The 12,738-nt window shown below is 30.9% G+C and overlaps 2 protein-coding genes across 2 annotated transcripts; both read left to right on the forward strand.

Annotated features, from left to right (window-relative positions):
- The first annotated feature begins 376 nt into the window (after positions 1–376).
- LOC106395590 (formin-like protein 14) lies at positions 377–4,026 on the forward strand. Its single transcript, XM_048779673.1, has 5 exons — positions 377–1,524; positions 1,619–1,933; positions 2,025–2,849; positions 3,256–3,339; positions 3,445–4,026. Exons 2-5 carry the CDS (start codon positions 1,619–1,621, stop codon positions 3,724–3,726), a joined length of 1,506 nt encoding a protein of 501 aa, XP_048635630.1. The 5' UTR covers positions 377–1,524; the 3' UTR covers positions 3,727–4,026.
- A 5,164-nt stretch (positions 4,027–9,190) lies between these two features.
- LOC106395455 (phosphopantothenoylcysteine decarboxylase-like) lies at positions 9,191–10,561 on the forward strand. The gene is made up of 2 exons (XM_013835907.3): positions 9,191–10,035; positions 10,103–10,561. Exons 1-2 carry the CDS (start codon positions 9,700–9,702, stop codon positions 10,394–10,396), a joined length of 630 nt encoding a protein of 209 aa, XP_013691361.1. The 5' UTR covers positions 9,191–9,699; the 3' UTR covers positions 10,397–10,561.
- Positions 10,562–12,738: the final 2,177 nt, after the last annotated feature.

Raw genomic sequence — 12,738 nt, forward strand, 5'->3', positions numbered from 1 at the left:
AAACTAGGTTATAAAAGAAATATAGTTTTAAGTTTTTTTTTGGTATAAAATTGAATAAACAAAAAACCGACATTATATAAACAGAACCAAACCAAATAGATATGGTTTTAATATGATATATAACTTTTATAAACAAAAATATAAAAAAACCGAACCGAACTGAGACAAGACCAAAATTGAATAAACTAAAAACCGATAGTATATCAACTGAACCAAACCAAAATAGATATGATTTTAATATGATATCTAATTTTCATTAACTGAAATATCGAAACCGAACCGAGACTGTATCAAAATTTGGATTGAACAATTTTACTTTGAATATTTGATTTTTATACCTTTCTCATTCCATACAAAGCGTGGATCTCAACCTAGTCTTCAATTATTATGTGAGATAGTTTATAAAAATTCAATCACTTCATATAGAGTAACATAAACTATAATAACAACATGATAATAAACAAGTTACAAGTTAAATCATCTATCTTCATATGGCAGTCAATATTCCTTTCGTACAGCCATACGTATTGTCTTTTACACTTCTTGTTTATGCGTCTTTACGTAAATGATGTCATTCATGCATCAAGTAGATATCAATTATCAAATTAATACAATATCAGCTCATTGTTATGTGTGTATCAGAAGTACAATAATTTCAAAAACTAATCTACCAAAAACACTTTCGGAATAGTATTAGTGATGAATATTAACTTCGTCAATGTAGTTACTTATACAAACTGTCTTTTATATTTGTTTATCAATCGCTCTTTAATTAATTTTTTTTTTGTCATTAACATAAACAGACTCATATAAATTCTGGAAACTAAACTGGTAACTCTCCATCAATATAAAAGACGAAAAACGATTGCGTCTTTGCATTTCATACGAGACTGTCCGCCCTTAAATTCTATATTCGTGGTATATGAATGATCTCTGAGTTGTTGAAAACTTATCCTTAAAAATTTTATGTCTTCCAAATAACTTGTAAAAACTGGCCATAAATTACTTAATGAAACATTGTTTGCTACACTTTCTTTATGTATGAAAAAGCAATAGATGTTCTTGTTTATTTCTTGTAACTTAGATATTCTTGTTTATTTTCCAAGAGATATATGCATAATTATTTACACTGAAAAAATACATGTCTTTTATAAAATCATGGTACTATTTTTGGGGTTATTTGGTAACACATATAATGGGTCAAAAAAAAATCTCAAATAATAAAAACTTTAACAAAAAAGTCATATATTTTAGTCAAAACTGCATCTTAAAAATATTATTCAAATGGTAAGTCTAAGATAATTTCTTAGTCAAATGATTCAAATCCCATTCCTAATTAATCTATTCCAGCCTATCATTTCAACCCAATTTATGTATTTAATCTCCCAATTATTTATATTCATATTTCACATTTACAAAACAAACAATAATCAATACCAAATCCCTTAGATAAAAACTAGATCTCACTTTATTGGATTCAATTTCTAGGGATCTGCTTAACCTGTTAGCTCTGTGTTGTGGAAGGTGTGTAGTTTGTTTGGTTATTATCACAATCAATATAATAAAAAACTAAATCTCACTTTTAGTCGTTTTTTTGTTTTCATTGTTATTTTTTCAGATGGATCCTAACCATCCTACAAACACCTCCTTTGTTCCCGGTCATGTCACTCCTCCCAACCAACCTGTTCTCCATGTACGACCTATTATAGGGTCTAACAACGTCTATTCCCATCCCGATTTCCAGCCCCAGCCTCATTTCCAGGCCCGTCCCCAGTTCCAGCCCATGCCCCAGTTCCAGTCCCGCCCCCAGTTCATGTTCCGTCCCCAGTTCATGCCCCAGCCCCAGCCCCCACTGCAGCAAGCGCCTCCTTCTCGGTTAGCTCATGTTCCGACACAGGCGCAGCCTTCCATAAACTATCCTCCTTACGACGACGTAAGTTTGGATCTCACGTCTTTATATTTTAAACTCAATTCGGTTTGGTCTTCTTCTTTTTTGAAATTCTGACAATTTTCTATGTGTGTAGATGATTTGTAACATAATTAGGGAGTTGAACGAACCGGATGGTTCAAGCAAGTCGAGGATCTCGAGGCGTATCAAGAGATCGAGCGTCGTTTTGCCTCCTAGTCACTCGGTTTTGATGACTTTCCATCTCAAGAGGTTGAGGAAGAATGGCGTTCTCACCATGGTTAACAACTTATACAAGATCGCTGCTGCTGCTCCCCCTCCTCCACCTCCCCCTCCTCCTCCTCCTCCTCCTCCTCCAACTCCTCCTCCTCCACCTCCCCCGCAAAGCGTTGCTGTTGCGGCAGATCTGGTGGCTCCCAGATCTGAGGTTCCTCCGATGAACACCTCTCCGCTTGATATGCTTGCTGCCTCTGCTTCTGGCTTGGCTTTGGGCTCTCAGCCTCAGAAGCGAGGCCGTGGACGCCCTCCAAAGGCTAATCCCGAAGCTCCACAAGAGCAAGAACCCATCGATGCTCAACCCGTCGCTGTCATGACTCCCGGACAGTCAAGCCGTGAGCAACCCGAGTTGCATGTAACAGATCCAAACCAAGTGGTTACTGAGTCGGCAAACAGACGACCTGATCGTCCAAGGAGGGGCAGATCTGTTCCGTTCTCTCCAACTGCGGGTGCAGTTCTAGCTCTTCCAGCTCCGAGTACGTATGCAAGATGGAGGTCACCGAGTCGTAGTGACGCTGGGAGAGAGAGGAAGAGGCCATGCATAGGTGAATCTAGCGGTGGAATCGTCATCGCTGCTCCAGCTGGTGGAGAAACTGTGGCGGTTGCGTCAGGGATGAGGCGTGGACCTGGACGTCCACGTAAGGTGGTTAGCGGTAGACCCAAAATGGTAATTTCTTATCCCATATATTACAATCTTTTTCACTTTGATTGAGATAGATTTGCAATATCTTTTGTAGAGGTTATTAGTTATTACTTTATTATTTTATTTTATTTTTGTAACTAGGTTTGTACTTTATTGCAATCATTCGTAAATTAAATCATTGTCGGGTTGTCTGTTTTGGTGAACCTGACTAGTTTCCAGATGTTGTCTTATTATATTCATGTCCCTTCGCTTTTGGTTTGTCTTTATCTAGTTGGTGTTGTTCTGCTTTTATCTTATTAATTGTACTATATTATTCTCATTAGAAACGTGTTTCAATTGGTATAAGAGTTGTTTTTATTTAAACATTATTGTTTGTTTTAAATTTGGTGAAAAACTTTATACCTAATTTGTTTACCTTTTATGAACCTAGAGTACCACACCAATCTCCACCAGGGAAGCTACTGGGACATTGGAATCTTCCCATGGAGAACTCAAGAAAAAGCTTGACTTTGCTGTAAGTTTAGTTGATTGTGATGAACACTCTTGTCCTTTATTCGATTTTGATTTTTGGATTGAATTCTTGATTCTTATGTTTGGTTTTGGTCTCTGAATGTTCTAGTGCGAGAAAGCAAAAGAAATCTTGGATGTGTTGAAAGCTGGTATCGAGAGCAACGACTTCATAGCAATATCGTCGCAAGCTAAACAGGAGCTGAAAGGACTAATACCAATTTTGACTGTGGAGACGCATGGCGTGGGACAAGTGCAGCCAGACGCCGTAGAAGCAGGAGCCGTTGAAGAAGTGCAGTCAGAGGAGGCAGCAGCACATACTGAAGCTGAAACCCAAGGAGAGGAACATGGACAAGAAGCTGTGGAAGGAGAACAAGCACAGCCCCATCCTTAGCCTTAGCCTCAGACCGAAGCTGAGGCAATGCAAGGAACCCTGATCTGAGAAAGATAGCCTAGACATTGCCTTGGTGTTTATAGTTAGGAGTGTTCTTTTTTAATAGTTGTTGCATCTATCTTTATTTAAAACTCATTTGCATTTTCATTTTAATAGTTTGGTATAGAAGAAACAAAAAGGCATTGTGTTGTCTTTGTTTGTCTAACTAACCAAACAGTAAGAGGTTGTTGTAATTTAGAGGGATATTTTCAGTACTGTTGGATGATCTTCTCTTTTATATCAATCTATCTAAGTTTCTTTTTCTCCAATCTTTCATTCTATTCTGCTTCCGTTTTGTTTATCTGTTAGTTCTAGGCGTCGAATATCTTAATTTCATATTATTGTCTTCACTCGTTAGTACTAACTCTATATATTACATGTCTACAGTTCGTTTTAAGCAACTAGTCAGCTACTTTTGAAATAACTTTGAAGTCATGTCATTTGGTAAACATAGTGGACGCATGTACCATTGAAACACTTTGACCTAGATAGCTATAATCGTTTTAGGATTTTAGCACACTCCTTTTGACCTTGTTATATTGACGTACGTATTAGTTCTTTAAATATAACGTTCAAAACTGTAAACATTACCGTCATCTAATATGGGTGCTTAATTATGTTCCATCGTACTTGATATATTTTTTCTTCGGGACGCAGAGATATTGTATGGCAGTTTCTTAGTTTTAAATCTGTGGTATTTTTGTAAAATGAATAAAATAGTGGATGGTGAGAAAATCCATTCTAAATATAATCAACGTTAAACTCGTACGAAAGCTTGAAAGAAAATTAAAATGCCAATATGCATCATATAAGAAAGCTCCCAAGAGCAGATAAGAAGTTCAAGAAAAGAGAGAGAAAGGGACCAAAATGTCATCCGTTGTAAAATAAAAAAAATAGGTCCAAACCAAGAGCATAAGGTCAATGATCTGCAGGTAAGGAAGTGTTGTAACCAAGCAAGACTATATCTAGCATGTATGATTGGTACCAGTAATCATGGTGATCTCCATAGTAGCCCCACTACCTGCAGTCACAGTATGGTCTAAAGACAATAAGCTCATGGAATCGAGGCACGTTGATATCTCTCATCCATGAGACTGCGGAGAAGTGGGAACTGTTAAGGGTGAAGCATAACTTCTCTAGCTTGCTCCCTAGAATATTCAAAAGTAATACTATCATGTCTCATATTTGCATTGGCCATTAAGAATCTAAGATAACTCAACAGTCTGTCTCGACGAGAAACTGTACTGCTGAGAAAGAAATTCAGCTGTGTAATAATATAATGTAGTTCCTTCGTGATCTAGTACATGGCCATGATACACGATAATTTTGTCTCTGCTCGACCAAGAAGCCACTATATTGCATTTGTAATATTCGAGGTCCTTAAAAAGCGTATATTAAAATGGTAACATTTTAGTTCGGTATATTATTATCAAATTTTCCCAACTGGGTTTACGAATTTCTGGGAATATATTATTCTTTTACGCTTAGTTTTATCAGTCAATTGCTATACTGTTTTTAAATTTATTTTTCTTTTCTTTTCTGATTAACCTGAGATATCTCAAACCCATAGAGAGACTCAGATTAATTTCCAAAAAAAAAATCAATCCACGGATAGACCATTTTTCTGGGCATTCAAATGCATTCTAAAGTATGAGCTAATATCCGTATTAAATGATCAGGATAATTGTAACTTAGTTTCGCGCAGTAGGTGGATCGAGTCCGAAAAGTATTAGCGTCCCAGCCCCGCTTTTTAAATATCTTGCACTACTAACATAATTTACATATAAACTGAAACGAGAATACGAAAGCAAGATATTTTGAAACATGTAGACATTTTTGGAAAATATAAGAATAGAAACATCTTATATATATACATACATAATGAAACATTCAAATTGATTTAAACTGAAGTAAATATTATATATATATATATATTGTATAGTTTAGCCAAAGTCGGTTCTTAGAAGTTACAAGCAAGTACACAATTTTAGCTCAAACCAAAGGAAACACGAACCATAGAAACAAATTCAGTTTCTCTGGTTTCTGGTCTATCCAGGTTTAAACCGGTTATTGCATCGGTGTTACTATTCTTTTATGTTTATTTTCGTTTATTTATTTTTTTCAGTTGTACCCATGTAAAACAAAAAGAAAACCCAATTTTTTTTTTTAATATGGAAGCGTTTTAGAAAAAAAAAAAGGTGGAACAAATTTAGTTAATGAGATATCAAATTTTTTGACTAAAAAGAGATGTAGAAACAAGAACTATAGAGGACAACATCTATTAAGAAACGTAAAAATTGATATATGAAAATTAGAACAATAAATTAAGTTAAATTTTCTGAATTTTTTTTTAAATTTTTAATAACATATATAGGAGTTTCGAATATTTGACTCATAGTTTTCAAATTAGGCATATGTATTCGGGGTCCTAATCGGGTTTTGGTATTTATCAAAATCAGTCATATTTGGATTATATGAAAGTTTGGGTTGGGATCAGTTCAGGTTCTATCTGATTTGGATTGCGGTTAGTAAATCTTCAAAACACTGGTACAACCTGATGTATTTTTGGGTTTCGGTCTCAATCGGTTCTTCGGTTTAAAAGTAACTGATTTGTATCTACTTTGTAACCAAAACATAAGTAAAATCAGTTATCTTATATATTAAAACAGAAGTCACAACCTTGATTCATGTGTGATTTTTTTAAAAATGGACCTAATGGACCTATTCATAGAAATTCATACAATATTTTAATTCAGACTAATAATAAATATAATTTTTAAAATATTTTAATCATAGTACCTTTTGATATCTTTTCATTTTAAATATAAGATATATTTATTTTAAAATTCTAACAAATCTGTTTAAAAAGATTTTTACAAGATCTTCATTTTTGAAATTATATTTAAATATTTTCACTAATTTTGAAATTAGTTTAAAATATTATTATACATTAATATATTCAGTTATATAAAATGAAAAATAAAAAAAATCTATAATATTTAGTTATTATATAATCATAATCAATCATATTAAATTAAAATTATTATATTGAGCTAAATATAATAAAATGGTATTAAATTTATATATTTATATATTTTATTTTCGTAATTATAAAATATTTATGTTCAAAAATAAAATCTAATATGTTGGTAAGATGGGTTAACATTATCAAACTATATAATGCATGTATAAAAATTAACATGTATTTATTTAAAGTTAATAGTATAAAATCTTTGTAACTAATTTAATCATAATATATTTTCATTTTAAATATAATATATATTTATATATTATATTTAAAAAATTCTAATAAATCTGTGTAATATTTAAACAATAACTTAATGTATTTTAAGTTATCGTTTAGAAATGAAAATAAATAAATTATATCCTATTTTATCTATTTTTATAATCATGATCATGTTAAAATATAATTATTATACTAAAATAAATATGATAAAATTATATTCAATTGATAAATTTATAAATTTTATTTTCATAAATATAAATTATTTATTTAAAATATAATATGATGATAGAACGACTTAAAATTAACAAACTATATAATACATGTCTAAAAATTAATATATCTTACACTTTTATATATACAATAATAAACTATCTAAAATGATTAAGCATAAAAATATTGGTAAAAAGAAATCCAGTTTTGAAATACGGGTCAGAATTTAGCATAAATTAAATACAAAATATTATATAAATATATTTTCTCATGAATATATTAATTTGCTTAATAACTAAATGCAAATACAATAAGATAAATATATAATAAGAAGTGGAAAATACATAAGGTTTAAACAATTAATTAATTATAACATGTAAATAATAAAATTGTTGTATTTGAAATAGTTATATAAATATTTAAGTATATGATTAACATTAAAAATATATACCACTTATGTTCTAAAACAATAATTTATGTATAGAAAAATGAAAACAAACACCCGTGCGGTTGCACGGGTCAAAATCTAGTTTGGTTTTAAAATACATGATTTGTACATACTTTGTAACCAAAACATAAGTAAAATTGATTTAAAAATAAGAAAAGAACATTGAACGTGATCATTCAAAATCAAACAAAAGGTAAACATAGTTATTAATTGAAATAAAATCAAATAAATGAATGCATAAAACGAAAACCAAGTTATCAATAGAATTAGAAACATTATTCAATGAAAACAAAACCAAACTATAAAAACTTCAAGCTTCAACCGCCGCCTTCAACCATCAACCTTCATGTAATATATAATTATTTTAGATGTTTAATATCATCTTAGTATATTCTAGATATATATTAGGAATTGAGATCATGCTTGGTACAAGTTATTTTGGGATTTTGAACGTTTCGGGTTATGTCGGATATCCATTTAGGTTCGAGTTTGGTTTGGATGATACTCATAATCCAAAATACCATAAAACAAAATCCATTCGGTATTTATGTCAATTTTGGATCGGTTTTGATTTATTTTTATCGGATCAAATTCGGTTTATTTGCCCAGTTGGGATATTAACCCAGGGTAAAACATAACAAATCACTACATTACCCATTAGACCATAACACATTTGGTTTTGTTTTATTTTATGGTAAATTAATATTATTTACTGCTTATTTGTGGGTCACCATATTTTGTATTCTCTTCTGTTTCTTTTATTATAAGTATTTTATTATAATGATATATTTTAATAAAATAAAATATGAAATTATCACTTGGATTTTATCTGGATTTGTTTCTTTGTTTATTCTTCTATTTCTTTTATTATAATGGTATGTTTGACTAAATAAAATATGAAAATATTACTTTGATTTTATTTGGATTTTTTTCTTTGTTTTCTCTTCTCTTTCTTTTATTAGAATTTTTTTCATATCATGATATATTTTACTAAAATAAAATATGAAAAATGTGACATGGATTGTATTTGGATTTGTTTCTTTGTTTTGTCTTCTATTTCTCTATTCTAATGATCTATTCTACTATGATAAAATATGAAAATATGCCTTGGATTTCTTTCTTTGTTTCTCTTATGTTTCTTTCATTATAATGTTTTTCTTCTTATAATAGTATTTTTGATTAAAATAAAATATTTCAAAATGTGACTTGGATTTTATTTGGATTTGTTTCTTTGTTTTCTATTCTATTTATTTTCTCATAATTATTCTATTATAATGATATTTTTGACTAAAATAAAATATGAAAACATGACTAGATTTTACTTGGATTTCTTTCTTTGTTTTCTATATTATTTACTTTATTAGAATATTTTTTGTTTATAATGTTATAGTTGAAATAAAATAAAATATGAGAAATGTGATTTGAATTTTTGTCTTAATCCATTTCCTTTACTGAGTTTCATTTCTTTTAATATTACGTTTGACTAAAACAAGTAAATTACGAAAATTTGACTTAATTTTAATTATTTTTTATCATAAATTTTATTTATTAAATTTTGATTTCTTAAAGTATTTTTGACTAAAAACTAAAATATAAAATTTTGTCTTTTATCATATATTCCTTTTTTCTAGTATTTGACTGAGAAAAAAAAATGAAAATTAAGGCATACGAGTCAATTAAGGTTTTCAAGTCTTAAATAATTTAAACTTAATTTTAGTCTAAATATTAATATAAAAATCATAATTATATAGATGAAAATTTTGTAATTTAAATATTTTATTTTTATCGACTATGGTCTATAGTCTCATGCGTATAAAAAAGGTAGTAGAAAATAACACAAAGCCCATATGAAAGATTTGAGGCCTAAAGATATATCCAACGGCCCATCTAACCAGCTTGAATATCCATTCTCTATCTTTCTCTTCCCTCTAAAAACATTTCGACATTCTCGACAAGATCGTCTTGTTCGGTTAGGGTTCCTCGCCGAACCAACCATTGATCATCTTTGTGTAAGTGTTTCCAAAGAGCCATGGAGAGTGGGAAACGAAACAGAGAAGACATGGAAGTGCAAACCACTCACAGGAAGCCACGTGTACTGCTCGCTGCAAGCGGAAGCGTCGCGGCTATCAAATTCGGCAACCTCTGCCATTGCTTCACAGAGTGGGCTGAAGTGAGAGCCGTCGTATCGAAATCGTCTCTGCCTTTCCTCGACAGACTCTCTCTCCCACGGGAGGTGACTCTGTACACTGATGAAGACGAGTGGTCAAGCTGGAACAAGATCGGTGATCCCGTGCTTCACATTGATCTCAGACGCTGGGCTGATGTTTTGGTCATTGCTCCTTTGTCTGCTAACACGTTAGGCAAGGTAAAACATCTTAAGACCCTAGTTCTGAGTTTTCTTTGTCTGAAATTCACTTTTTGTCTTTTTGTAGATTGCTGGTGGGCTGTGTGATAATCTTCTGACTTGTATCATACGAGCTTGGGATTATAGCAAACCGCTTTTCGTTGCACCGGCGATGAATACTTTAATGTGGAACAATCCTTTTACAGAAAGGCATCTGTTGACGCTTGATGAGCTTGGAGTCACACTCATTCCTCCCATCAAGAAGAGATTGGCGTGTGGGGACTATGGTAACGGCGCAATGGCTGAGCCTTCTCTTATCTATTCCACTGTCAGACTCTTCTGGGAGTCCCAGGCTCATCAGCAAAGTGGTGGAACAAGTTAAGGTTTCCACTTTGTAGTTGCATTGGTTGGTGGTTCTGTTTTCACTATCATAGATATAAATGCTCTAATAATGAAGCATATGATCTTTGGGGTTGTTTTTAAATTTCTAAACGCATTCTACATTTGTATTAATGTATATTAAACTCAATTTCATGGTACATGGACATCGTTTTAACCTTTTTGTCAATTAATTTAGTAAAACTTCATAATACTCCCTAAATAGGCGGACTAACCACCATAAAATCGCTATTTTCTAGGGAAATGGAGACAACAAAAGTTCCAAACCTCTTTGACCTTCATCATATGTTAGTGAAGGATGCAATTATGCATTAAAAAGAATTTTCATATTTTTGAATTTTTCTCAAAATCTATGGGCTAACCCCCTACGAAAATACTAAATTTTTCGGTAAATGGTCTAATAATGAAGCATATGATCTTTGGGGCTGTTTTAAAATTTCTAAACAAATTCTACATTTTTATTAATGTATATTAAAATCATTTTCACTGTAAATGGACATCGTTTTAATTTTTTGTCAATTAATTTAGTAAAACTTCATAATACTCCCTAAATTTGTGGACTAACCACTATAAAATCGCTATTTTCTAGGGAAACGGAGACAACAAAAGTTCCAAACCTCTTTGACCTTCATCATATGTTAGTGAAGGATGCAATTATGCATTAAAACAGAATTTTTATGTTTTTGAATTTTTCTCAAAATCTATAGGCTAACCCCTACGAAAATACTGATTTTTTCGGTAAATGCTCTAATAATGAAGCATATGATCTTTGGGGTTGTTTTAAAATTTTTAAACACATTTTACATTTGTATTAATATATATTAAAATCAGTTTCATGGTACATGGAAATTGTTTTAATTTTTTGTCAATTAATTTTGTAAAACTTCATAATACTCCCTAAATTAGTGAACTAACCACTATAAAATCGCTATTTTCTAGGGAAATGGAGACAACAAAAGTTTCAAACCTCTTTGACCTTTATCATATGTTAGTGAATGATGCAATTATGCATTAAAATAGAATTTTTATATTTTTGAATTTTTTTCAAAATCTATGGGCTCCCTACGAAAATATTGATTTTTTCGGTAAATGCTCTAATAATGAAGCATATGATCTTTGGGGTTGTTTTTAAATTTCTAAACACATTTTACATTTGTATTAATGTATCTTAAAATCATTTTCATGGGCATTGTTTTAATTTTTTGTCAATTAATTTAGTAAAACTTCATAATACTCCCTAAATTTGTGGACTAACTACTACAAAATCGCTATTTTCTAGGGAAATGGAGACAACAAAAGTTCCAAACCCCTTTAACCTTCATCATATGTTAGTGAAGGATGTATTATGCATTAAAATAGAATTTTTATATTTTTGAATTTTTCTCAAAATCTATGGGTTAACCCCTACGAAAATACTGAATTTTTCGGTAAATGCTTTAATAATGAAGCATATGAGCTTTGGGGTTGTTTTAAAATTTTTAAACACATTCTACATTTTTATTAATGTATATTAAACTCTTTGTCATGGTACAAGGGCATCGTTTTAATTTTTTGTCAATTAATTTTGTAAAACTTCATAATACTCCCTAATTGGTGGACTAATCACTATAAAATCGTTATTTTCTAGGGAAAGGGAGAGAACAAATGTTCCAAAACTCTTTGACCTTTATAATATGTGATTTAAGAATGCAACTATGCATTAAAACATAAATTTCATATTTTTGAATTTTTCTCAAAGTATATGTGCTAACCCCTACGAAAATACTGATTTTTCGGTAAATGCTATAATAATGAAGCATATGATCTTTGGTGTTGTTTTAAAATTTCTAAACACATTCTACATTTGTATTAATGTATATTAAACTCATTTTCATTGTACAAGGGCATCGTTTTAACTTTTTGTCAATTAAATTAGTAAAACTTCATAATACTCCATAAATTGGTGGACTAACCACTATAAAATCGCTATTTTCTAGGGAAATGGAGACAACAAAAGTTCCAAACCTCTTTGACCTTCATCATATGTTAGTGAAGGATGCAATTATGCATTAAAACAGAATTTTCATATTTTTGAATTTTTCGGTAAATGCTCTAATAATGAAGCATATGATCTTTGGGGTTGTTTTAAAATTTCTAAACACATTCTACATTTTTATTAACGTATATTTAACTCATTTTCATGGTACAAGGGCATTGTTTTAATTTTTTGTCAATTAATTTTGTAAAACTTCATAATACTCCCTAAATTGGTGGATTAATCACTATAAAATCGCTATTTTCTAGGGAAAAGGAGACAACAAAAGTTCCAAAACTCTTTGACCTTCA

The sequence above is a fragment of the Brassica napus genome, chromosome A5 (genome assembly GCF_020379485.1).
Source record: "Brassica napus cultivar Da-Ae chromosome A5, Da-Ae, whole genome shotgun sequence".
Lineage (NCBI taxonomy): Eukaryota > Viridiplantae > Streptophyta > Magnoliopsida > Brassicales > Brassicaceae > Brassica > Brassica napus.

Bases quoted from the DNA above. Each gene is read 5' to 3' on its own strand.
- LOC106395590 (XM_048779673.1), top strand. From the start codon at position 1,619: ATGGATCCTAACCATCCTACAAACACCTCCTTTGTTCCCGGTCATGTC. The intron at 1,934-2,024 runs GTAAGTTTGGAT...CTATGTGTGTAG, and splicing joins ACTATCCTCCTTACGACGAC to ATGATTTGTAACATAATTAG. The intron at 3,340-3,444 runs GTAAGTTTAGTT...TGAATGTTCTAG, and splicing joins AGAAAAAGCTTGACTTTGCT to TGCGAGAAAGCAAAAGAAAT.
- LOC106395455 (XM_013835907.3), top strand. From the start codon at position 9,700: ATGGAGAGTGGGAAACGAAACAGAGAAGACATGGAAGTGCAAACCACT. The intron at 10,036-10,102 runs GTAAAACATCTT...GTCTTTTTGTAG, and splicing joins CTGCTAACACGTTAGGCAAG to ATTGCTGGTGGGCTGTGTGA.